This window comes from Vanacampus margaritifer, chromosome 6, assembly GCF_051991255.1.
Source record: "Vanacampus margaritifer isolate UIUO_Vmar chromosome 6, RoL_Vmar_1.0, whole genome shotgun sequence".
NCBI classification, from domain to species: Eukaryota; Metazoa; Chordata; class Actinopteri; order Syngnathiformes; family Syngnathidae; genus Vanacampus; species Vanacampus margaritifer.
In genome coordinates this window covers 29375091-29399847 of record NC_135437.1, presented here as the reverse complement: position 1 = coordinate 29399847, position 24757 = coordinate 29375091, and the positions used below count along the sequence as shown (strand labels likewise).

Here is a 24757-nt window from a genome sequence, read left to right as displayed (position 1 = left end):
AATAAAAAAATAAAACCTCTAAAACTAAAATTAACCCCAAAACAAATAAAAAACTAAGACTTAAAAAAAGAAACACTAAAATGACATTAAAACTACCCGGTATGTATGAAAAAAAAAAAGTAAATTAAAAACTAGCAAACCGGCTCCAAAAACTAAAAATAGCAGAATTAAAAAGTCATGAAAAAAAAAGTAAACTACTCTTGAACTAGAGAGGAGCAACTGATTTAGTACGGTTTGTTTTATCTGCACGTGATGTCAAGAAAGTATGAAATTTGTTAAATGCTATGACATCATTGATTGCAAAAGATTTTGAGTGGCGGTTTCTGTCATGTGCGCCATTTGCGGGTCAAACCGCATTTTCAGTCAGTCAACCTGGGATTTGCGCCCCCTTGTGGATGGATTTCGAGGAAGCAGGACATTTTTATGGTTGGGGGCGGCCCGGCACAGCCACCGCGGGGACCGCCGTTGGAGAAGCACAGAATTGGGGCGTGAGCGTCACCTGACTCGGGGTAGGAGGAGTTGCGGCAGCCGGGGTCTCTCTGCAGCTGGACCTCCTTCAACGTGAATATGGAGACGTCTGCCGGAGACGCACGCAGCAGGTCAGAGCCAGCGAGTGTGTTTCATGTAGCGAGCCTTCCTGCCAAGTCTGCGGCGCTTGGCTGCCATTTTCTTACTCACTCTCTGGCAAGGTGCGCAGGCGAGGCCCCAGGCTCCGGAAATACGGCTGCCTCATGGCTTCGTCCGCCGACATCCTCTTTTTCGACGCGTACTGCGACCAGTCGGAAAACAACAACAACAACAACAAATGAGGTCAAGCGCGACTTGATTGCGCAGGAAGATGGCGGCCGGACTCACTTTGAGGAAGGACATGAGCAGGTCGATGCCGTCCGTGTCCAATCTGCACAGGAGAGGGAGGTCAGCAAAGTCGGGGTGAGTCATTTTTGTTGGCCAGCCGGAGGAAGGAAACACACTCAACTATTCCACAAGATTTCCTTACAGGAAGTGACACACGCATCCCTCTGCAGTAAACACCACTCGTACGCCCTTCGCCCTCACGCACAACCGGATTTACACAACATATGCACATTGCAGTGAATGGAAAAGCAGGTTAAATGTTTTTCAAAATATTGAAGAAAAGACATATTAGATGCACCACTTACTATAAACGAGTTGGACAGTGCTCTAGATAGTATGCCTAATGGCAAAGCCCCTGGCCCGGATGGTTATCCGGCTATATTTTTTAAGCACGTCTGGTTAATGCTTGCTCCGCTATTCTTAAGAGTAGTAACAGAAATTAAAACTAAGGGTTACATACGCCCACACATGAATACAGCAGCAATTAAACTTTTATCAAAGCCAGAAAAAGACCCCACCCTTCCATCAAGTTACCGTCCGATTTCACTCATTAACACTGATATTAAAATGATCACTAAGGCTTTCACATCTAGACTAGAAACAGTAATCTCGACAATCATTCATAGCGACCAAACAGGCTTTATTAAAGATCGGCACTCTACTAATAATATTAGGAGACTCTTTAACCTTATTAGCATGTCACAGCGGCATGATAAAAAGGCAGTTATTATAACATTGGATGCAGAAAAAGCTTTCGACAAAGTTAACTGGTCCTTCCTCTTTGCTGTTTTAAATCAATTTGGCTTTGGGAAGTCATTTATCCACTGGGTGTCAGTATTATATGATTCTCCAAAAGCTACAGTTACTACTAATGGGATTATATCTCAGAGCTTTACTTTACAGAGAAGCACAAGACAGGGATGCCCACGATCCCCTTTATTATTTGCAATATTTATTGAGCCACTTGCATTAGCCATACGCCAGGAAAGAAGGATTCAAGGAATTCACTCTGGGGTAACAGAACATAAAATTCATCTATATGCCGATGACATCTTACTTTATTTAGAAAAGCCGGCTACTTCGCTAGGGGAAGTATTTCATTTAATAACTAAATTCTCACAGTTATCAGATTATTCTATTAACTGGACAAAATCAACACTTCTACCTATTACAGAAAATTCATGGAACCCTGCAAGCCAGGACCCACACTACTCATTTCCTAGAGGTCATTTAAAATACTTAGGCATAAAAATCTCACCTAAATGAACTGATTTAATTCATTTAAACTTTTCTCCACTTCTGGATAACATTTATAGTGACTTGGAGCGCTGGAATAATCTTCCTATTTCTCTAATAGGACGAATAGCCACCATTAAAATGAAAGTTTTACCCAAAATAAACGATTTTTTCTCAATGATTCCATTTAAACCTACGGCTAAATGGTTCCAGTTGTTGGACTCAGCCGTCACAAAATTTTACTGGAATAAAAAAAAAGCAAAGATTAGTCTATCTACTCTTCAGAAAAGTAAATCCAAAGGTGGTCTAGAGGCACCAAATTTTATGTACTACTATATAGCCAAGCAGCTACAATATATCGTTCTATGGGCACAACCCAACAGAGACACGAACTGTTGGCTGGAACTAGAACAGAAGGATTGTAATAACCTCAGACTTCCACATTTACTCTTTATTACAACATCGATTAAGCGTCATAATTGTTTTAAAAACCCAATGGTTTCCGCCACCGTGACTGCCTGGTGGAAGGCACTAGAATTGACAAAAGCCCAAGTGGAGCCCTGTGGACTTTCTCCCATATGGCATAACCCCGACTTTCAACTTAACAAGCAAGCAGAAAGGAATTACACATCTCCACCATCTCTTCTCAGATAATATGTTTATATCATATACATCCTTGCTCCAAAAATACAAAATCACAAACGGAAATTTTTTACATTATCTGCGAGTTAAAAATATGATAAAGAAAAAAATTCCAACACTTCGGGGTACGCTCCAACCGCCGGTTTTAGCTCAAGATATTAACAAGCTTTCTCCGACAACAACCAAAAAACTTTCAAAAATATATAAGTTACTTTCATATACGGATAAAATGTCTTTACCCATCTCGAAATGGGACACAGACTTCGGAATCTGACTTTTGGATTCAAGTTTGTGAAAACGCATTTAAAATGACAAAACACACAAATTTACAACTTATCCAATATAAAATTATTCACAGAACATACATTACTCAATATATGATGAAGAAAATGGGACTCTCAGACTCCGACATTTGCCTCCAGTGTTTACAAAACACTACAGACACTTATGTTCATGCTTTATGGTTATGCACTCCGGTTATGTATTTCTGGACTAAAGTCTTAGAAAAACTTTCCGCTATTTTGGACTGTAGGATACCTTTATCTCCAAACTTGTGTTTGCTAGGTGACCTAACAACAACTGACTTAGCACATAAACAATTTCAATCTACACTTGTAGCCCTTACTATCGCTAAAAAAACAATTCTTGTTAACTGGAAAAATAAGCAAACTCTGAATATCGACCAATGGTCTAACCTCCTCATGAATCACATTTTAATGGAAAAAATATCGGCTTCAAATAAAAACCAAATATCAAAATTTATAGAAACATGGTCTACGTATATAGAATTTTTTAACCTAATTCTGGTTACTTAAATTCTGTCTTGTTAGCGAGAGCCACCACATCGTGATAACTTACATTGATGTTTCTGCATATGGCAATTTATTATTACATTCTATTATTAGTATGGGATTTTTTTTAATGGGCTTTAGGTGAACTGATGAATACGCGCACACGCACATACACATACTCACCCACACACACACAAAAAAAAAAAATATATATATATATATATATATATATATATATATGTGTGTATATATATATATGTGTATATATATATGTGTATATATATATATTTAAAAAAAAAAAGAAAAATGAGAAAAAAAAAATGATTTTATTTTTTAAAAAGGAGAGCAATGATGATGTCAAATCGAATGAACAATACTGAGCTCTCCTTAGAAAAAAATAAAAATAAAAATAAAAAATAAAAAGTAAAATAAAAATAAAAATAAAAATATAAAGTAAAATATTGAAGGAAAAAAATCTGTGCAGATTTGAATTTGCAGGTGCTGCATGTGGCGCTTGCCGAGTTACCAAACATGCATACGGCAGATTTGCCTTCACGAAACAAAGTGCACTTTCTGCAGAAATTGCGTGGGAATGTTGAAAAGCTGAATGCTAAGATTTGAATGCACGTGCTTAGATAGTAAATTGAAAGATCAATTATGAAAACATTTTTTTTTAGTTAAATGACAAATGAATAAAACGTGACTTGTTTGAAATCGTGGCTAATAGTGTATTTATTTTGAAAAGTGTCATCTGATGCTAAAACCTAACATGCATTTCATCATTTCAGTGAAATGATAATGCCTTTCTTGATATGGTAGTCAGTTGGTAGACATGTTTATCACTTAACGCATAATGGCCATGGATGTACGGCCAAAGGTGGGATTCAAACCCGCGACCTCCAATTGCCCTACTGAGCAGTAACAGACAGGTTGTAATGATGATCAGTTGTATGAAATGAAAGGGGGCGTGGAAAGCGGCACTTGGAGAAATGTTAATGTCTGTCCCATTGATAACGAATGGGGAAAAGTTGATATTTAAAGTTAAATTATGCTAAAACTGTAAGTAAATTAGAATCACACGATATACACCCCGGGAGGCGTGAGTTTTTGAAGCAAGTTGAAATTTTAATGTGTAAATCTGAAGTATAATGCGGGAGTTGTTACACGGCAAAAAAGTGTGGAGAATGAAAATCACAATAACATATGAGGGAATGCTTCAGCATTCCCACAATGAAGCACATTTAGCTTAATGCTAACAAACAATGCAAAACGCCATAGGAAGGCTAGTGGAGAGCGAAACAGACAATATCGAATACTCACAGGTTCTTTATCTCTTATGAAAAATGAGGAATATTATATTACTGCAGCTTACTGAGCTGAGTTGTGATCATCTCCATGCATTTGTGTAATTCTGTATTTTACTGCCCCCATGTGGCCAAGAAAGGTACACCAGAAGCAGCAGCAAAATGTCCTTTGAAACAAAATATGCGGCTCAAACCCTTTCATAGTAATATTCCACATAATGATGTCAACCCATCAAGCCAAACTTTTCCAACGATCCAAGCCCCATCGGACTAAAAGCAACATTTTGGCGAGCGTGGCGTAAAAAAGAATCAACTAAAATCCAAAAGGCACGCGTGTGGGCTTACCTGGGCGCGTGGTTGATGAGCTGCTGGGTTTTGTACTTTGGGAACTTCTGCGACTTGAAGTCGTCCACAGACGAGATTCCGGGCCAGCTTTCCTCCGCGGGAGTGCCTGCAGCAGCAAGACACACCACACAATTCGCTCATCGTCACTCGGCCCACATTCACGTTTGCTCTTTTTCACGCCGTCTGAGATTAAATAATACAAATATATACGTCAATCTGTACTTGGTTTGTATTTATTCGTTAAATCATTTTCCATGATTGTAAATAATAAAACATTTGTTAAAAATAAAATAGAAAATCATTCATTTAACATATTTGTATTTATTTGACTACATTTGTTAGTTTAAAAAAAAAAGAACATTCATTTGTACTATTAACAAACTGACTTATTTTACAAATGTTTTCATTTCTTTTTAACTCATTTCATCAAATACTGGGTCATTCTTTTAGTTGAAGAATTAAATACATAAGTATTTGAAAAATAAAAACTTTGGTAGATTTAACGATTTAGCCCTACTTGCATATTTACTCACAGTTGAAATAATTCTTGAAAATATATTATTTTATTAGCAAACATATTATTATATAGTTTTGATTTCTTTTTATACGTGCAGCTTATCCAATAATTATTAAAGATGTTTGTACGTCATAAAATACAAAAATAGTTACATTTAACAATTTTGCTTTTGTTTTTAATCTCGTAATCAAATGAATGAATTATTTTATTAATATAGTTATTAATAAACATGTTTTACTGATAAATTACCAGTTATTCATTCTTTTCTTCTCATTAAATTCTGGTTAATGACTTGACGATGAATTTTTATAAGTAAAATAAACAATTGTGCATATACATTGACAATTTGGTGTTTCTTAAATAATTGTCTATCACTATAAATAATACAGTATAATCCAATGTATTATTTTGGTATCCGCATACTGTTTTACATAATGCCGCCGTTTGCGCCAGAAAAAAGTATCCACTAGGGGGCAGCACGCAGGCACTCACCCAGCAGCCTGAAGATGAGATGCAGCTCGTCCTCCACGGTGGAGCCCGGAAACAGCGGCCTGCCCGCAGCCATCTCGTAGAAGATGCAACCCACGCCCCTGACAGGCGGGAGAGGTGGCAGCAACGCAAGACACAACATTCAGTGCAAATTCAGACCAAGTAAGAACAATTCAACAGCGACGTCAAAGAAAAACGGCAGACGGTGCGCCCACCAAAAATAAATGTGAGCTTCTACCGGAGTACGACAGAGCGCCAGTACTTTTTGCCTCCTCTGCATTTGCGCTCATTTCAAACGTGCGTCAAGCGGAGGAACTGTCGGTTAACTCGAGCAGAAGGTCGGTCGTGCTTGGGCGTCACGCGTGCGACAAACGCTTTGCGCTCGGCCCACTCACCACATGTCGATCTGCGTGGAGTACTCGGAAGAACCCAGCAGCACGTCGGGGGGCCGATACCACAAAGTCACCACCTCGTTGGAGTACGTTTTAGTGGGCACCGACTTAGCCCTGGCCAGACCTGCCAAGGAAAAGGAAAAGAAAAAGAAAAAGAAAAAGAAGAAGAAGAAGAAGAAGAAGAAGATTTGATTTGATTTTGAAAAAATACATTTATTTGCCGCTCTTATTTACATTCTTTTCCTAAACACACAGGTCGGCAAGAGCAATTTCATAAATAGATAAAAAAAATAAAATGCTTTAAGAAGAGGAAGAAGAAGAAGAAGAAGAGCCATTTAAATGAAGATGAATCATTTGTCACGGCTTGCAGGAAAGAAAGAAGCGTGACGGCGTCTTTACCAAAGTCGGCCAGTTTGAGTTCTCCCCTGTCGTTGATCAGCAGATTTTGGGGCTTCAAGTCTCGGTGGAGAACTTTCCGCCGGTGGCAGTACGCTAAACCTCGCAGGATTTGGAAGAGAAAAATCTGGAGAGAGGAAAAAAAAAAAACTTTTGCGGATGAATAATTGTCAACATAAAACTCTTAACATAGAAATGAAAACACAATGAAACATTTCGGATTTGAACCAAAAAAATTAACTCAAGTCTGCTAGCTTATTGCTAACATACACAGCTGGACGTCTGCTATTTGCAGGGGGCAGTTTATTTTTTTTATGTCACAACGGACAAAGACCCGAACCCGAACCCAAATTACACACCAAAGGAAAAGTACAACTAAAACCAACAAAAACTAGACTTAAACTAATCATAAGAAGAATAAAAAATAGCATGAAAACTAATAAATGCTAAACTTAAGTTATATAAAAATTAACACAAAAATGTATAGATACTAATCTAAAACTATGAATTAAAAAACAAAAACTCTAAAATTATATAAAAACTAAAAGTAATAAAAAATAAAAAATAAAACTCACCCTAAAACTAATAACAATGAAACTAAACACTAAAATTACATTTAAACTGTGTAAAACCCCAAAACTAAACTAAAACTAATAATACAAAAATTATGCAAAAACTAATAATTGTTAAACTAAAATTATATAAAAATTAAACACCAAAATGTATAGATGCTACTCTAAAACTATTAATTAGAAAAAAACGAAAACTCTAAAATTCTGTAAAATATAAATTAAAAGTAGGAAATAAAAAAATAAAACTAACGCTAAAACCAGGACTTAAAAAAAAATAAAGACCAAAATCACACTTAAACTGTATTATAAAAACAAAAGCTAAAACAAACAAACAAACCCTAAAACCAATAAAAACTTAACTAAGCTAGACCGTGAATAGTGAAAACGGGCAAAATATTGCCATGATTTTTTTTAAAAATCCGAGCAAGTAGAGGTTTCAGTGAATAAGCAGATTTAATAATACAACATTTCAGAGACAGGTGAAAGGAAATTGGCATAAACACATACAAACAAATCATCTCTACGCTCTTCGAGGAACAGTCAATATTAAAAACTTTTTTTTTTTTGTCCAATCAGAATTGAGCCCAATTCATCTCATCGTCACAATCAGCAGCGCTGCCCTCCATAACTCAACAAACAATTTCGGCTTGTTTGACCACTTTTTGGAAGGCTGCCATCCAAAAGCGTCCCGTCTTGCCACTGACGTCAGCCCGCCAGCAGGGGTCTCACTCACACAAAATGTGTCTCGACAGTTGCCGAGTGACCTGCGGACGCTCACCTTGACATTCTGCATGCTCAGGATGTTCCCGCAGTCGTCCATGTACTGCTTGAGGTCTTTGTCCTAAACCGCAGCGGGTGAAAGGCAGCGAATAAAAAATTGGTGCAATGTACTCATTTGAGCAATGTGTGTGCGTGAGTCGCTCACCAGGTACTCGAAGACCAGTGTGAGCGACTTGTCGGTGTGCACGATGTCGTGGAGCGTCACGATGTTTGCGTGCTTCAGGTCTTTCAGTAGCGACACTGCCAGAAGGAAAAGCAGCTTTGTTTGGTAAATCAACTTCTCAGAACGTGACAAAGGAAAAACCTTTGAAAGGAAACGAGGCAAGCGAGCACGACTGCTTTTTCTTGCTAAGAAAGTCCCCGTCTTGCGCGGTGAATCATTTTTACCGAGATTAGATGCTATCAACTGTAGAGTTGGCGACAAGTACTACAATTTTGTTGCGTAAAGCAAACTGAGGAGTAAAAATGCTAAGGGCTACACAGAAATGAAAAAAAAAAAAATCATTGGAATACAAGATTCACTCCTAGCCATTTTCACAGAAGCAATCCCCTTCGCTCCCAGCTGTTTTACTGGATTTTGACAGATTTTGCAAGGCCCACAGAATATTGTGTTCTATTGCTATCAAAACATGGACTTTCTACCAAAAGAAAGATTAAAGTCTCTTTTTTTCGCCAGGAAAAAAAAAGTTCATTTGTATCTGTTTCCGTTTTGCAGCAATTAGCATTAGAATATAGCTATATTTCATCATTATTTACAAATCTATTTAGAATTGTGAGGTTGTTTTTTCAACATGGCCCAGGTTCATTTCCTATGCTCTGCTGCCACCTGCTGGCCGTTTGTGTAATAACTGCCATTTCTTCAACCGTTCTTTGCCGTTGAGAGGCTGCATCAAAGTTTTTTGTATGCTCTAGCATAAATCAAATCAAATAAAAAAAACTTATAAATATGTCTTTGGGATGCTCAAAACATTTAAAATGGAACGTATTTATACGTTTTTGGGAGCAAACCAGTGAATGTTTGCTTCAATACCTTCTCGAATAGCCGTGCATGGCGCCCCCTCCTCGTGCTCCAACCTGATCTCCTTCAGAGCCACCAGGTTGTCCGTCAGCTTGCTCCGCCCCTTAAAGACTGTCGCGTATGTGCCCTGGGGAGAGCAAAAAAAGGAAGCGAGCTAAAGAACCACTGTGGTGGTCAAGAAATTCAAATTCAAACCTGTAACTTTATACTGGAGAGAGAGTACTTGGACCTTGTATGTTAGTAGACAAACAAATAAAAAGACGTGTTTGAAAGTAAACAAACATTGGCGGAGGCTCTTATGCTGAGTAAGAAAGCGTTTTGACACCTGAGGGAAAATTGCGACATACCTCTCCTAGTTTGTCCAGTTTGATGTACGTCTCCAGCTTCCCGAACCCGATCTCGGACTGCACGAGAGAGGGGGGGGGGGGAGGACAAGGACACGTGGCCGTAATGAGCGCGGCGTCCTTATTAGCGACAAACGAACGGACGCCACGAAGAATGGTTGTGACGGCTTGGCAGCGGCCCCGAGGAAGTCACTCGCAAAACACCGACATGGCAGTTAATCGCTTGTGACAAATGACTGCTGCCTTTCACAACGGGCAATAAAGTCCCATTACAGAAAAAGCACTCTTATTAAACCCACATTAAAATCTTATTTGATGAGAATGTCATGAGCGCAATTGGATTGGGGTTCGAATGCGAGCTTTGGGAAATTATTCTTCAACATGTTGTTCTAACTCATATTCTAATGAGCTGTATCACGGTTCGAGCACCCTAACCCCTTTGCAGATTTTTAAGCAATTGTTTCAGTTTTTTAATAGGTTTTTAAAGTATGCCCTAAATTGCAGTTGCACACGAGTGTAGTACCACATTATGCCACAAAATGAGGGGCAGCACTGAGCTATATTGGAAAAGATGCAGTGCAATTAACGGCAAGAAGAAGAGCCAGAGAAGGTCATTACTCGCTGATCTATATTGATGACTGGATAGCCGATAGGCCAAGACTTTTGAAGCCGCGAGGCCGCCATATTGCCCCCCCCACCAAAAAAAAAAGTTTCTCGGCATCAAAATTGGCGAACATTTGAGACGATAAGAAACAGCATGATTTATGATGTTTTAAATTTGTTAAACATAAACAAGAGGACTTCAGATATTTTACAACTTTCCTTAAATACATGTATAAATGATATGCTTAATGATGTTTACAAGAGAAAACTTGTACAACAAAAGAGGCCTCTGCCGAATCTAATATTGGGGTCTAAGGAACTTAGCAATAAAAGAAAAAGTTAATTGTTATTTTTTTATTAATTTTTTTTACTTGTTAAAAAATAGTGACCACCCCGCCTGGCCTTATCTAACTGCCTACGAGCTGTATATGTCTAAGTACACCGTATAGTTTATACAGTAGTCTGCTCGCAAGATGGGAGGAGCAAGATGGCCGCCCTGTTGCTTCAACGGCTTGCACGGGCGTGTTTGGGCTATCGGCTATGCAGTCATATATTCAGGTCAGTGTACTTATATGCTGTTTGTATGTATTGCAGCTCCAAGTGTGTTAAATGAGCAGTTGTTTGATTGGTTATAATTACCGTAAAATCTATGCTAATTTCGGTTAGCCTGCCTATAGGGTTTCCTATCATATATTAGCATTAAGATAGCAGACTTTCGTTGGACGAGCTTGTAGTTTCGTTGAACATTTTGTTGTTTAAATGTACACTATTTAATTCTATTTTCTAGTATGCTTGACTATATGTTGCTGCTCTGTGTGTTTAAAATAGCAGTTGTTAACAATGACTCTAAAACCTTTGCTCATTTCAGTTAGCATGTCTATGGTGTTTCTTATGACATGTTAGCATTAAGCTAAGAGACTTTTGTTAGACAAAATGATATCGTTTGGTTGAACATTTTGGTATTTAAAATGTCTCAACTGGGAGTGACACACGGCTTGAAGTGAGTACATTTTGCCAGCCTCCAATTTGGAGAACTGAGTTGCGCTTGGAGTCTTCTTATCATTTCTTCAGTGATGTTATTCGACAGTCTCCAATTTTTTCAGAGCAAGAGAGTGCCAAGAAGGTTTCAAATTATTTAAAAAGTGTGTTTTACTAAGTTTGAATGTGTTAAAAGCACGGGAGGTTCATTGTATTTTCAACAAATTGAGGGCATATAATATCAAATTCGTTTGGACCCCCCTGCTGTGTCGCGTCTCACCAGCGATGCCCTGCGGGAACGTCGGCTGAGCGGCTGATCAAAGGGCGGGCTGCTCAGCTGCAACTTCTCCAAATAGCCGTCAGGTATCCGGATGTCGGAGGGCAGGGACAGACGCTTGTTCAGGTCCTGCACCGAGACGCAAAGAGCAGATAAGGACGTACGGTTGGGAAAAAAAGAAAGAAACAGCAAGCCAAGAGAGCAAACACGCTGAGTAAATAATGACAGACAGTTCAAGCAAATAAGAGAGAAATTCAGAGCGCGGGTTGTGGATGTTGCGGAGGGAAAAATGGTTCCCAGAGCAACAAAAGCTTGATTCTATTTATTTCTATTCTTGCTCGTTACATAAAGGGCATACACACACTCAACACTCCCATCATGCATTTCCCCTCTTTGTTAGATTATTGTTAATCCAGCCTCTTGGCATCAGATTTTCAGATTTGTACTTGCAAACCTTCAATTACTTGCCCACTGGTGACAAAAGTTTCAAAGCAAAAACACAATCCATCGGGATTAACGAACTACAATGGGATGACCAGCTGACGCTTGGTTGATTTTTATTTATTTATTTTTGCTTTATGTTTCCAGCCAAAGTTTGGATCATGTAAATTTGTGTTTAGATAACGTGCCATTCAAGTGATGTCAAATACATAAATAAATAATAATAATAATTGAAGCAATTGTGATGGTTATTTGAGGGACAGGAACAGATTAATGTAGGTATGTTCGATACCACTTTTTTTAGACCGATGCCGATACTCAAATCTTCAGTACTCACCAATACGATACCAAGTGCCGATACATTAGTACTTATGATACATAAAATTTCCACACAAAAAACAATGATAGATAATTAAAAAAAAAAAGAAGACATATATATCCCAACTACATCACATTTCCTTAAAATTGAATGAAATTAATGGCAATTACATTTTTTCAATATGCTCATAAAAGTAATTTTGCATAGAGCACACAATAAAATGAATTTCAAAAATAATTGATAAATAAGATGAAACAAATAATCCAGTGGTCAGAAGAAAAAAAAGCTCCCAATCAAAATAAAATATTAAAAACTTCTTTTTAAGGAATACAGTAAAGTATTTGTTTTGAAATCCATGCTTTTAATTTGGAAGGCTACTCTATATTTCCCTTTCCTGTTTCACGTTCGCTGTTCGTTATGTATAAGAGCTATAATTAGCGTCTGCGAGGGCCGTAAACGGCACCTTTGTTCTATTTTTAGCACCGCAGCTCGACAACGTTAACGAGGCAATTAAGCACTCGGCAAACGTAAAGGAGGCAATTAAACTCAGCGAAGTTACGTGAGCTACAAACATACACATGCAGGTGATCGTTACTCACAACAAGAGTACGCACTTATTCTGAGTAGCGCACACGAAATGGCGCTGCCCGAAGTCATGAAAAGTGACACACAGGAGACGAATGAGATGAATTTCAATCATGAAAATTGATTTCCATACAAGCGACTTACGATCTCGGTCACTGAATTAATTCAATTTAAAGTTGAATCCCAATTTTCATGCAGCCTCATAAATCTGCTTTTGAAACACGCATATAATAAAACCTGCATCGAAATAACACGTGCTGACTTGACTTGTCACCAATGACTTCTGTCATGTGACCTTTGAACCCTCCCCTCCGCCCTCTGCCGTTGACCAATCATGACCTTCTAATCTGCGGCCCATCTGGAGCGTATTACAGTAATCCGTGTGATGTAATTCCTGACGGGCGCCATGACAGAAGGACAACCCGACGACCAGCGGAGGGATTTCCGCATCCGGACGCTTGTTGTCAAACAGTTGCGGGAAGTGTTTAACTAGAGGCGGGATTTGCTAGTGAGGAGCCGTTTGGCACTTCTTACTTATTGTGTGAATGTTGAAGAGGTCCCACATTTGTCTTTTTCTTCTTCATCTTATCATCATATTTCAATGAAAAAGAATTCCATTTGAAATGAATGCAGACAATTTCCAAATGCAAACTTATTCAATCGATTCAAACTGTTCAAAACAGCTTGAGAATTATTTCTCCACATTGACATTTTTTTTGTCGCTATTTGACATTTTTAAATCCCTGTAGACATTTTACAGGGAGTGAGGACTCCACTCCATATCTCTATCTATCACATTCCCCAAATCCTCACATTTTCACAAGTAAAATCACAAATTAATAGCTATTTCGCACATTTCCTAATCTTGACTGAGTCAAGCCATTCTACTTTCATCGTATTGAGGGCATGTAATGAAAACTCTTAATCCATTCCCCAAAATTCACAAACACATGAAGAGATATTTGACATATTTACATTGCCCTTTCTTCAATTCAATTCAAGTCATTCCATCATCCAGCATTGCATTGCGCATCGAAACAATGCAATGAATTCCAGAGCATTTAGCTTCAGCATCAGTTCTTTAGCATTGAAGCTAAAGTGCAACAGAAAGTGCACACGCCGCTAGCTGGACACTAAACGACGAAAGCGAGTTGTGCTGGGACGGCAGTCGGCGCTCAAGGAGACGTAACCGCAAAACTTGCCACCGCATCTTAATCCGATAAATCCCATAAAGAGAAACAAGTATATGTGCATCGCAATCAATTAGAACGTCAGAGAAAAGTCTTTATTTGTTGTTCAGTAGTTCACTTTAAAAAGTGCACATGGCTTCTAGATTCATCAAACACATAAAAAATACTTTTCGTAAGGGAAATCCCGACCAAATGTTTGTGAATTTGGGGTTTACTTAGCTGTAAGATACAAAAAATGTAATAGAAATCATTTTAAAAAAGCTACAAAATTATTAAATATTTCACTCTGTGCCTATATAAGTGTCACTTTTCATTTATTGAGATGCACCTGCATATTCACTAGGGGCGAGCCCCAAAAAAATAAAATAATCGATTCTCATAACAATCACAATTCTCATTTAGTACAATTCAAAATGTCCCCAAATTTTTTTCTTTCTTTTTTTTTTTAATTCAAATTATTTTATACTGTCTTGCCCTTTGTTTTTGTGTACCTTGGAAACGCTGTTCATGTTGTACACGATTTGGCCACATAGGGGCAGTGTGGTTCCGCGTGTACTGATACACTGTTAAATTGTAGTCATATTAGAGAGTCGAAGGAAAAAGTCACGATCAAGTTATGCCAATAAAAGTTTTTTTTTTTTTTTTTTTTTTTAAAGCGTAGGAAGAACATATGCCGGTGAGTAATGTTAACATGCTTCTCTGTATACATTCCTGAAGCGTTTTGTATGAATATCTGTTCTTTTGAGTTTTATTTTGAGTGATAATAGCGAGTCAGACTGGAATAGATGATTATTCTTTGCACATCTATAAATTGAAGCAGAAATCATCGTCAATCAAATCATTTAGAATCGAAAATCGTTTCAGAATCGAATCGCAGACCCAAAAATCAGAATTGAATGGTGAGGCAGTCAAAGATTCCCTGCCCTAATATTTACCATGGACGTTCAACAGTGATACTACTTGATAAGGACTACTAAATAAAAACAATTGTGAGGACAAGATGATGTTTGACTGACAAGAGTGTCTCACTGACATATGCCAGTTGCACATCCTTTAATCCCATTAAGAGCCTTTAAGATGGATTGAATTGGCTTTGCAAGTAAACAAACAGCCACTGACTGGACACACTTTCAAATCCCCAGCTGTAATTAAAAGTGTTGATTGTTAAATAATCTTTTTGGACTTTTAATGCCCACACATATACAGTGGAGGAAGTCTTTTTAAAAAAAAATTTTTTTTTACTGACATTTCAAGATGTTGTTGTGCCTGCATGTCATCGCACTAGCAAAAGAATAATCACAAGCCAAGCGTGATGTAAGAGCAGCCGCATTACAATCTGCCACCAATGAGTGTGTGGGCATGCGAAAGCGGAAAAGGGGGGCGGAGGGGAGCCAACACGCAGGGAAAACTGTGCGTGATTTATTTTTGATTGTATTTTTTTTTTAAACAGACTTGAAAAGTGTGTTGTGCATGATGGTAGGAGGAGCAAGTGTGCGTCTGGTTGACCTCGCGTAGGCCGCTAAGCAGCTTTTGCGCTTACACTTTTGTTACGGCACCCGCCGTTAATGCACACTTTATTGCATAACACCAAACAGGGGGGAAAAAACATTTTTTTTTTTAGTAACACTTTTTAGTAACACTATTTGCTCCCAAAACCATACAAAAAACGGTCTGTTAAATATTGCCATGGTGCCCAAAACGTATTTATACTTTTTTTTTTTGTTATGTCTAGAGCATACAGAAGGCTTTGGTGAAGCCTCTGACCTGAAGAGGGCGCTTAAAAGCAATTGTGGTTATTGCAAAAACGGCCATCAGGTGGCAGCAGCGCAAAAGAGATCAATCAGGGCCATATTGCAAAAACCTATTTTCCCCACTGTTTTGAACAGGTTTGTGAATAATAATGAAATGAGCTATATTCTAATGCTAATTGCTGCAAAACGGAAAGAGATAGAAACATACTTTTTTCCCTGATGAGAAAAGAGACTCTAATCTCTGTTTTGGTAGGTTTGATGTTTTTACAGCAATAGAACACAATATTCTGTGGGCCTTGAAAAATCAGTCAAAATCCAATAAAACAGCCGGGAGCGAAGGGGGTTGCTTCAGTGAAAATGGCTGCCAGTGAATGAGCTAATGACGAAAAATAGCTCTGTATTGTAAAAAGAATATGAAAGTATAAAAAACAAAGTTGTCTGACCTGCGCCGAGATGCGTCGGTTGCCTCTGTTCCTCAGGCAGACACCCGTGGGCGACTGCACCTCATCCGAGGACGTGCCGGACGCTTGGTCGCTCTCCCCGTCCGACCCCATCTTCAGGTTTTCGTGCACAATGTCTGCAATGGGGCAAGACCAGAAAGCGGCTTGAGACACCAAAGCAGGACAGAAGAACCAGATATCGCTTTTGATTAGACAACTAAAACTACTTGTCCATACGTACATGAAGTCGACTTAGTAAAAGGGACGTAACGAAAATGGCAATATCGTGATATCGCGATATTACAATTGCCACAATATCATCGTCGTCATGTCATAAAATTAAAAGCATCTGTTAAAAAAGGCCAGCTTGTATTCCATTTGTGCAGCACTAAAACCTTCTGGTAGTTAGTTTATTAATGCAGTTTAATTTTAATTAGGAATGTTTTCGCCACTGTGGCGGTTATTAATCCTACAAATCAGTCATACTAGCAAATATTTTTCAACATCTCTGTCAAAAAAATGACCTTTGGCCCACAAAATTGTGATCTACTAGTCCTTGCGTGCCGCTAAGCCAATAGGAGCACATGGCAATCACATGACAAGCCTATTTGTCCATCGTTGCTGTTATTATGGACAAAAACACAATATTGTGCTTTTCCCTCCCAATAGGAGTTTTGGTTGTTTACATTTTCGTGAGTTTTTATATTGTATCATGAGCTTTTTTATGTCACCGACCTCCCCACAAAATTGTGATAATTATCGTATCGTGAGGTTCGTATCGTGACATCCCGACTAAGTAGCTGTCGTAAAAATATGTATAATTACTGTACCATTGACGCTAATTTCCATTTGCCGATTTATTGCCTTTTGCATTCTGTTAGCATTAAGGTAACAGGTTGTCTTTATATGAACTACAGTTTGTCTACATGTTTCTGTCTTTAAATATACAATATTTAATCCTCTAAATAATGTGTCAGTTTCATATGAAATTTCAACTCTCTTTATATCGCAGCCTCTCACCTGTCGCAGTTGTTCGGAAGAGGATTCGGGTCAGTGAAGAGGGGAAAAAAAAAGTTGGCAGGATTCAGACTTTTTTTCTCAGAATTCGGACTTTAATCTCAGAATTCTGACTTTAAAGTCAAATCCTGCCAACCATTTTTTTCCTCTCTCTTCACTGGCCCGAACCCCCAACATGTCCCCTGCCATAAATGGAGGTCGACCGTGTACAATCACAAGTCCATCAGGATTCTTTTCCCCTCAAACGTATGCAGAAAGATTTTTCAAGGGGAATGAAACGTATTTGGGTTTTTTTGCTGTCCTTCTCACCGAGGCGACTTCCGTTGCGCGGCATCGCCACGAGCGAGCCCGGGCCTCCGCCGATGGCGCTGTGAGGCTGCCGCAGCGGCGGCTTCTTGAAGGAGCCCGTGTACTGGTGCAGGAAGGAGTGGACGCTGTGGGCCGACGCAGGGCGACCGTTCTTCACGATGGGTTCTGCTGGGGATAAACAAACGGGAAAGGTTTTCAAATGCAAGCGTCTCGCCCTTGGGTGCTTTTGAGTGGCAAATATTTTATAAGTGAAGGATTAGGCAAGGCCACCGTGCAACACTTTGCTTCATCCTCACAGTCTGACGAGGCTTGTTAAGAAACAGCAGCTTATCAGGACAGGCCGTTTCCCTTCAAAACATTTCATTAATCGACTGCAACAGCTTCAAAGTGGACTGGATTTTTCTCTAACACGGTTTCTCAACCTTTCTGTGCCGTTTTGCATTTTGTTTGATAGACCAAAATGTTTTTTCAAGGACGATACAAATGCCAATCATTTGTAGCAAACGAGGCCGATAACCGATATTTGGAGCCGATATTAATTTTCAATAAAAGGGAAACAAATATTGGCGTGGAAATTAAATTATTATTTTTTTATTTAACTTGAATTTATTTAACAATTTTTCACATTTGCAATTTTTTTAAAATTTTTTATATCTGATACTTAAATTTTTTAGTTATCTTTGCTCCCAGGGACTGAAAACTGAAAATGTAGGTCCCTGAGGTCAACACATTTTTAAATAGATCGTTTATCGGATATGAAATTGTTTAAAAAGGCCGATACCGATATCCGTCAAAAGGCAGAATATCAGCACCGATAATCGGCCCGGCCGATAATCGGTCTATCCCTATTTGACAGCATTACGCTAAATGAACTGTTGTCTATGTGATGGCTTTAAATATGTCTAATGTAACCATGAATCAATGTTTAGATTGACAGTAAAGTTCAACTGCAGGCAAGGCAACAAAAGTGAGTACACCCCAAAAGTGACTGGCTGTGTTGCGCTATTTTGAGGCCAATTTTATGTATACCGACTCCTTTACAATGCAGTAAAGTGTCATTATTTCAGTGTTTTCCCATAAAAAAATATATATGTGAGGATGAGCAACGATTTAGCATCGGAAGCGCTAGCTTACGTGTCACATCGCTTTCATTAAAAAAGGAGGCTGCCACTAATGAACAAATGTACTCTTGTCAAGTCGATTCCAATCAACCCTCTGGCGTCCATGAATCTTCCAATCGTGCATTTTCAGACATAAATCAGACTGGATTAAGCCCACGCGCTTCAGCCTGCTCTCCTTTGCATGATTCAGAGCAATGCGTGGGCGTACACAATTTGGGTGTGCAGGGAAGCCCTGCCATTTTGCAGTTCAGCATTCGTACCCCCTGAAGAAGACAAATGGGTTTTGTTGCATGCTCTGTTTGCATGTGTTTGTTTTGTTTTATTCATTTTTTCCTTTCGGACACATTATTACCATCCATCACATCGTATCATTTGCAACATTGACATCCGAAAGAAGGGCTGACGGGTCGTCGAAGCCACGACTTATTAGTAACCCGCCCCCACCGATTCTTACTGTACGCATCAGTCATACACAATATGTTGCGCCTCGATGTGTGTTCAAGTAGCAGTCATTTGAAGACTTATTACCATAATAACCATGCAAATTTCTCTTTGTCTGTGGTGTTTCACATTATATGTTAGCATTTAGCTACTTGACTTTCTTTCAGATGAAATGATGTGGTTTGATGACCAGTTTGCCGTTTATACAACATTGGATTCAAAATAAACTTTTAACTGCAAGTGCTAAACAAACAGCTTGAAGCACGCACGCCGTGCCTCTTACTTGTGAGTCATAACACTCGCATCTCAAATCTTTTTTTCTCTCCATAATCCACAGTGTTGTACTTTAAAAGTAACAGTAATACTAGAATTCAATAGAATATAAAGAATCAAACACGATGTGCATCAAGATAATTCAAGAATTGTGACAAGTTAAACGTACTAACCTTGTGTATTTAAATATGCTATATATATATATATATATATATATATATATATAAATAAAGCTGCCCCCAGCCACAATGCGTTAGCTCGCGAATTCGCGGCTATTTGGGAGTTAGCGTGCGGGCTAATGGTTAGCCCGCGAGCTAACCGCTATTTGGGAGTTAGCGTGCGGGCTGCAGTTAGCTCTCGAGATAACCGCTAGCTCACGAATTTATAGCTATTTGGGAGTGTACCTAATGTACACTAGAACAAAATACCTTCATCTTGCGCGTTCTTAAAATGATACATGAAAAAAAATCGTAGATTCTTTTTTTTTTTTTTCCAGAGCTCAGTATTGTTCATTCGATTTGACATCATCATTGCTCTCCTTTTTTAAAAAAAAAAATAAATAAATAAAAATGTTTTTTTTCCTCTTTTTTTTTTTTAAAATATATATACATATATATACATATACACACACATATATATATATATATATATATATATATATATATATATATACACTTTTTTTTGTATGTGGGTGAGTATGTGTATGTGCGTGTGTGTGTGTGCATGCGAGTGTGTGTATTCATCAGTTCACCTAAAGCCCATTAAAAAAAAATCCCATACTAATAATATAATGGAATAATAAATTGCCAAATGCAGAAACATCAATGTAAGTTATCACGATGTGGTGGCTCTCGCTAACAGACAGAATTTAAGTAACCAGAATTAGGTTAAAAAATTCTATATACGTAGACCATGTTTCTATAAATTTCGATATTTGGTTTTTATTTGAGGACGATATTTTTTCCATTAAAATGTGATTTATGAGGAGGTTAGAAAATCGTAGATTCTTGATGAATTTTAAAGTAACTAACCAAGTAACTTTTGATCGGATACGTTATAAAGATGAACATTTTACTTTTGACCCCATTAAATTTCCAGTGAGTCTGCGTTGTTATACTTTACAGTATGTCTGCGGTGTGTGTGTTTTAAATGACCCCCACACAGAACTGCTTTGATTAAATAAATAAATAAACAAACACAAACAAATGTGCACCTGTCCTGTACCTTGGCGTGTGTGAACGTGTTTTGACCCATGTGGTTGCCGTAGTTAGCGATCCAAGATGGCCGATCTTCTGCGCATGCGTGTCACAGATCGTGCTTTGACAGGAAGTAGTAACGGTTAGCCTGCGAGTTAGCCGTTAGCTCGCGAATTAACGGCTATAAGCGTGCGGGTTAACGGCTAGCCCGCCAGCTAACTGTAATTAGCGGATATTTGGGAATTAGCGTGCGGGCAACGGTTAGCAAATGTTGATAGAAGCGAGAAGTGTGCGAGTACATGTGCGTTGCCGTAGATGCGTGTGTGTGAAGAGTGACACACACTCTCATGGCCGTTTGTTTCTACCACAGAAACCAGAAAAAAGAATGACGGAACACCCACAGAGGAGAGACGACAGCCGTGTTGACAGATTTGTGCGGCATATTAATACAAACCCATCAACATTCTTTCCTCAAAACAACTTCCTAGAATTCAAAACGGGACAAAAATGTGCGGAAAATGCCGCCTTCCCGTATGTTGTGTTGCGTTCCCAACGCCACGGCCGCCTTATCTCTCGGCAGCTGCTGTCGCTGCCGGGCCGAGTTACGACTATTGCGTAATCGCATCAGGACCGCAGCGCTCTCCCTGAACCGCACAGTTCACATCACATCTCATTCCGGCTCCTCTCCAGCCGACTGGCTGGCACACGGGCGGAAAACAGAAAACATGCGCTCACACACGAGCCTGAGGTTTAGCACCGCAAAAAAAGAAAAAAAAGAAAAAAAAGAAAAACAACAACAAGAAATACAAGGCAAGAATGGGACGGGTTTGGGGACAAAAGGCAAACCTGATGGAAGGCCTGGAAGCCGTTTGGGGAAGAAAGCTGGACTGCGTGGACATAGAAGTCCCACAGTCTGAAAGATGGGGGAGGGGCGAGAAAAGAAAGGCCGCAAGTGGCTGTGGGGATGTCATGGAAACGTTGCAAATTCCGCAGAATCTCCAGCATCGTGGCAACAATGTCCTTCGACATTTGGTGAATTCCAGCAAACAGGCTGCTTTCATTTCCACGACTTGACGGACACGGCAGGCCCGGCGGGGCGGGAAGACGTGACGGACGATATCAACCGTGCGGAAGAGCGGCTTTCCGTGCGGATGTCTCAAAATGCTTGACTCCTTTCAACTTGAAGCGACAGTAAACGAATGACGTTAGCGTCGAGGGTGGCGAATGCCAAACGCTCGCTCGGCTTCATCAAAAGCATTCTGGGTCAGAGTTGGACACAAATGTGAGATTTGGCTTTGGTGGCAGAACAAATCCATTGCATTAATATTGGGCTCACTAAATCTCATTTCAAACATGCGCTTGGCAAGCAAAAACGGTGTCGGAACCGAGTTTGACTAACAGAGACCCTCCAGTGGAAAAGTCCTGACAGCAGACTTGGCTCATGGGGACACTTTTGCTCACTTACAGTAAAACAAGATCCAAGACGAGAGCAGCTTTATGAAAATACGGTGACAACAGCGTGTGATGCTGCAAGGTTATGACAGGATATGATCAGTTTTCCCTTTTGAAGGCCATTCGTCTATTCCAGCACTCAGAAATCACAATGATTTCTATCAAATATGTCGAACTTAATAAAATAAAATAAAAAAACAGCACTAAATGTATGTCAAGAAATAAAGACAGATAATTTTAAGAATTGTCATTACTGTACGTATTGTCATATCCATGTGTTGGAGGTAGGGCTAGTCGATTAATCGGGAATTCAATTACAATTTCAATTATTACACTCCGCAATTACAAAATAAAATCAGAATAATCGTAAAAAAATTGATTATTAATAGTCATTGAGTTGTTTAAATTCATACATTTGCACCATTTTTAAAATTGAAAATAACCAATTGAATTAATGTTTTTTCATCCAAAAGTAACTTGCATTGTTACAGTGTTTCAAAGAATTGTATTTTTCTTCATACTTTTGTTTCGTTTTTTACGTTTAAGCATTTTCTTGTTTTGTAGCCAAAAACTAAATGATGGTCCTCCTGCACATGCTGCACTCCAACTTCACGTTTTTGCCAACATAAATAAATAAATATATATTATGTGCATTATAAATTATGTTTGGTCCAAAAGGAGCTTAAATAATTATAGTGTTTCTATTGCTTTTAATAATTTTAAATGCTTAAAAACGTACCAAAAAATAAATACTTGTTTGAATAATCGTGATTTCAATTATTGCCAAAATAATGGTGAATATCATTTTTTCCTTAACTCTTTGACTGCCAGACGTTTTCAGAAAAGGGATCCCGTGGGTGCCAGCCGATTTAAGCATTTTGACTGATCTTTCAAGGTCCACAGAAAATGATGTGTTTGGACTATGGAAACACACATACTACCAAATGATAGATGAAGATTGGACTCTCATCTTTCATCAGAAAAAAAAGTTTGTTTTTACCTTATTCCGTTTTTCAGTAATCAACAATAGAAAATGGTTAGTTTCACCTCTGTTTTGGAAAAAAACGTCTTTTAACGTCTTTGGCACCCCTCCATAGGATTTTACTAAACGTTATTTAACGTTTTTGGCAGTCAAAGAGTTAATTGAGCAGCCCTAGCAGTGTTTGGGTTGGATTCAGGTTTGCCTGCGTGTGAGCGTCCGGGTGTGAGCTGTGGCCTCGAGCAGCTCCTTGTGGGTGTTCCCATTTTGTATTTGTGGACATTACACTCATTTGAATGGCTTTTATCTTCACTTCACTGGCCAAAACTCACTCTTCAACACCCCCCCCCCCTCTCCCGAGGACGGCGTCCACCATTGACTTTTGTCAACTCACCAGCGTCCTTCAGGCCGTTCTCCTCGACGCTCATCTGTTCGGCCAGCTCCGACAGCGACTCGTCGATGGTGTGGCTGCCTCGTAACGTCTGCGAGAGCCGGCGCCTGAAGCGCTTCATCTTCTCCATGGAGCTCTCGGGGAGGGGGGGCCTGGGGGGGCCACAAAAGACAAAGTATGCGTGTCATGGCAACTAAGAGCCGTACTTGTGCCCGCAGGCCTTGACATTTCCCCGACACAACCACGGCCGTGTTGGAAATCCCTTCCTAGCCGCTATATAGTCACATACTGTAGATAGTCATTTCTGGATAACCTTTTATTTATATATATAGTTAGTTTGTGATATAAAAATCCCAAACAGTAATTAAGGAGTAAGGAATGAGTCAATGTGATGTAAAGTTTACACTAAAGGCTCCAGAAGAATAAACGTCACCCGCCTGCAGCCATGTTTCATCCCCCCCCCCCCCCCCCATCAAGATATAAAAGTGCTCAATGCCCCCATGATTGACTCAACAACAATGACGCGGGCCGAGCGGCACCGTGATGTTAATTATGACTCTGCTCGTTGGAGCGCATTACTCCACATTCCTCCTGCTGAGAAAACATGACGAGTCAGTGAGAGATTCTTTCGGGGGGGGGGTCAAGCTGAAAAAGAACATCCTCAAACGGGGTTGGGGGGGGGGGGGGGTCACATCACATCAACTCCACATCTTGCATTCTGCTCGTTGTAAAAGTTTTGACCTGAAGAGTGAGCATGTGGAGACGTTTGGCAGCAAAAGTGGAGATCCTAAATTCACCACGACAACAGATGCGTCGCTGATGAGTAAAAGCGGACCTAAAAACACAGCCGCTCTTCACCCTGACGTATCGCGAACTCGGTCTGACACCAGGCATGCACCATTGAAATCATAAGGGAAGACCGATTATCGGCGCCGATATTCAGCATTTTGACGAATATCGGCATCGGCTATTTTGAAGGATCATATGGCTGATAATAAATCTTTTTACTTTTTCTTTTTAAGTGTTAACTTCAGGGAACTCATTTCAATTTTAATTTATAGATGCTGGGAACTCTCTGCACCTTCTGTTTTTGTTTTAAATTAAAACTAAGATAAATAAAAATGTAATACTTCAGATGCTTTGAAATTTTTGAATAATTTATTTACTGTAGAAAACAATTGTTTAAGTTTGTAATTAACTTTTGAAAACATACTAGTGCACATGGGAGATACCGGAGCTTTTTGTTGGATTTTTTAAAACAAAGATGACTATCGACTAAGGTTTGTATTTTTTTTTTAACTCCAATATTTTAT

General features: G+C 39.2%; 1 protein-coding gene across 3 annotated transcripts in view; it reads right to left on the bottom strand.

Moving 5' to 3' along the window:
* LOC144053586 (cyclin-dependent kinase 17-like) overlaps positions 1-24757 on the bottom strand; it is a 43133-nt gene that overhangs the window by 1746 nt on the left and 16630 nt on the right. For 2 of the 3 annotated variants that reach the window (XM_077568187.1, XM_077568184.1), the window contains exons 2-16: positions 23448-23596; positions 17592-17759; positions 16269-16402; positions 11543-11668; positions 9685-9741; positions 9350-9464; positions 8465-8559; positions 8318-8380; positions 6971-7094; positions 6575-6695; positions 6183-6280; positions 5174-5279; positions 856-898; positions 679-769; positions 500-577 (exon numbers count right to left, since the gene is read on the bottom strand). In XM_077568187.1, coding sequence (XP_077424313.1) covers positions 500-577; positions 679-769; positions 856-898; positions 5174-5279; positions 6183-6280; positions 6575-6695; positions 6971-7094; positions 8318-8380; positions 8465-8559; positions 9350-9464; positions 9685-9741; positions 11543-11668; positions 16269-16402; positions 17592-17759; positions 23448-23574 — 1546 coding nt within the window. In that variant the 5' untranslated portion in view covers positions 23575-23596. The remainder of the gene's footprint in view (positions 1-499; positions 578-678; positions 770-855; positions 899-5173; positions 5280-6182; positions 6281-6574; positions 6696-6970; positions 7095-8317; positions 8381-8464; positions 8560-9349; positions 9465-9684; positions 9742-11542; positions 11669-16268; positions 16403-17591; positions 17760-23447; positions 23597-24757) is intronic. The other variant, XM_077568185.1, reaches the window with a different exon arrangement.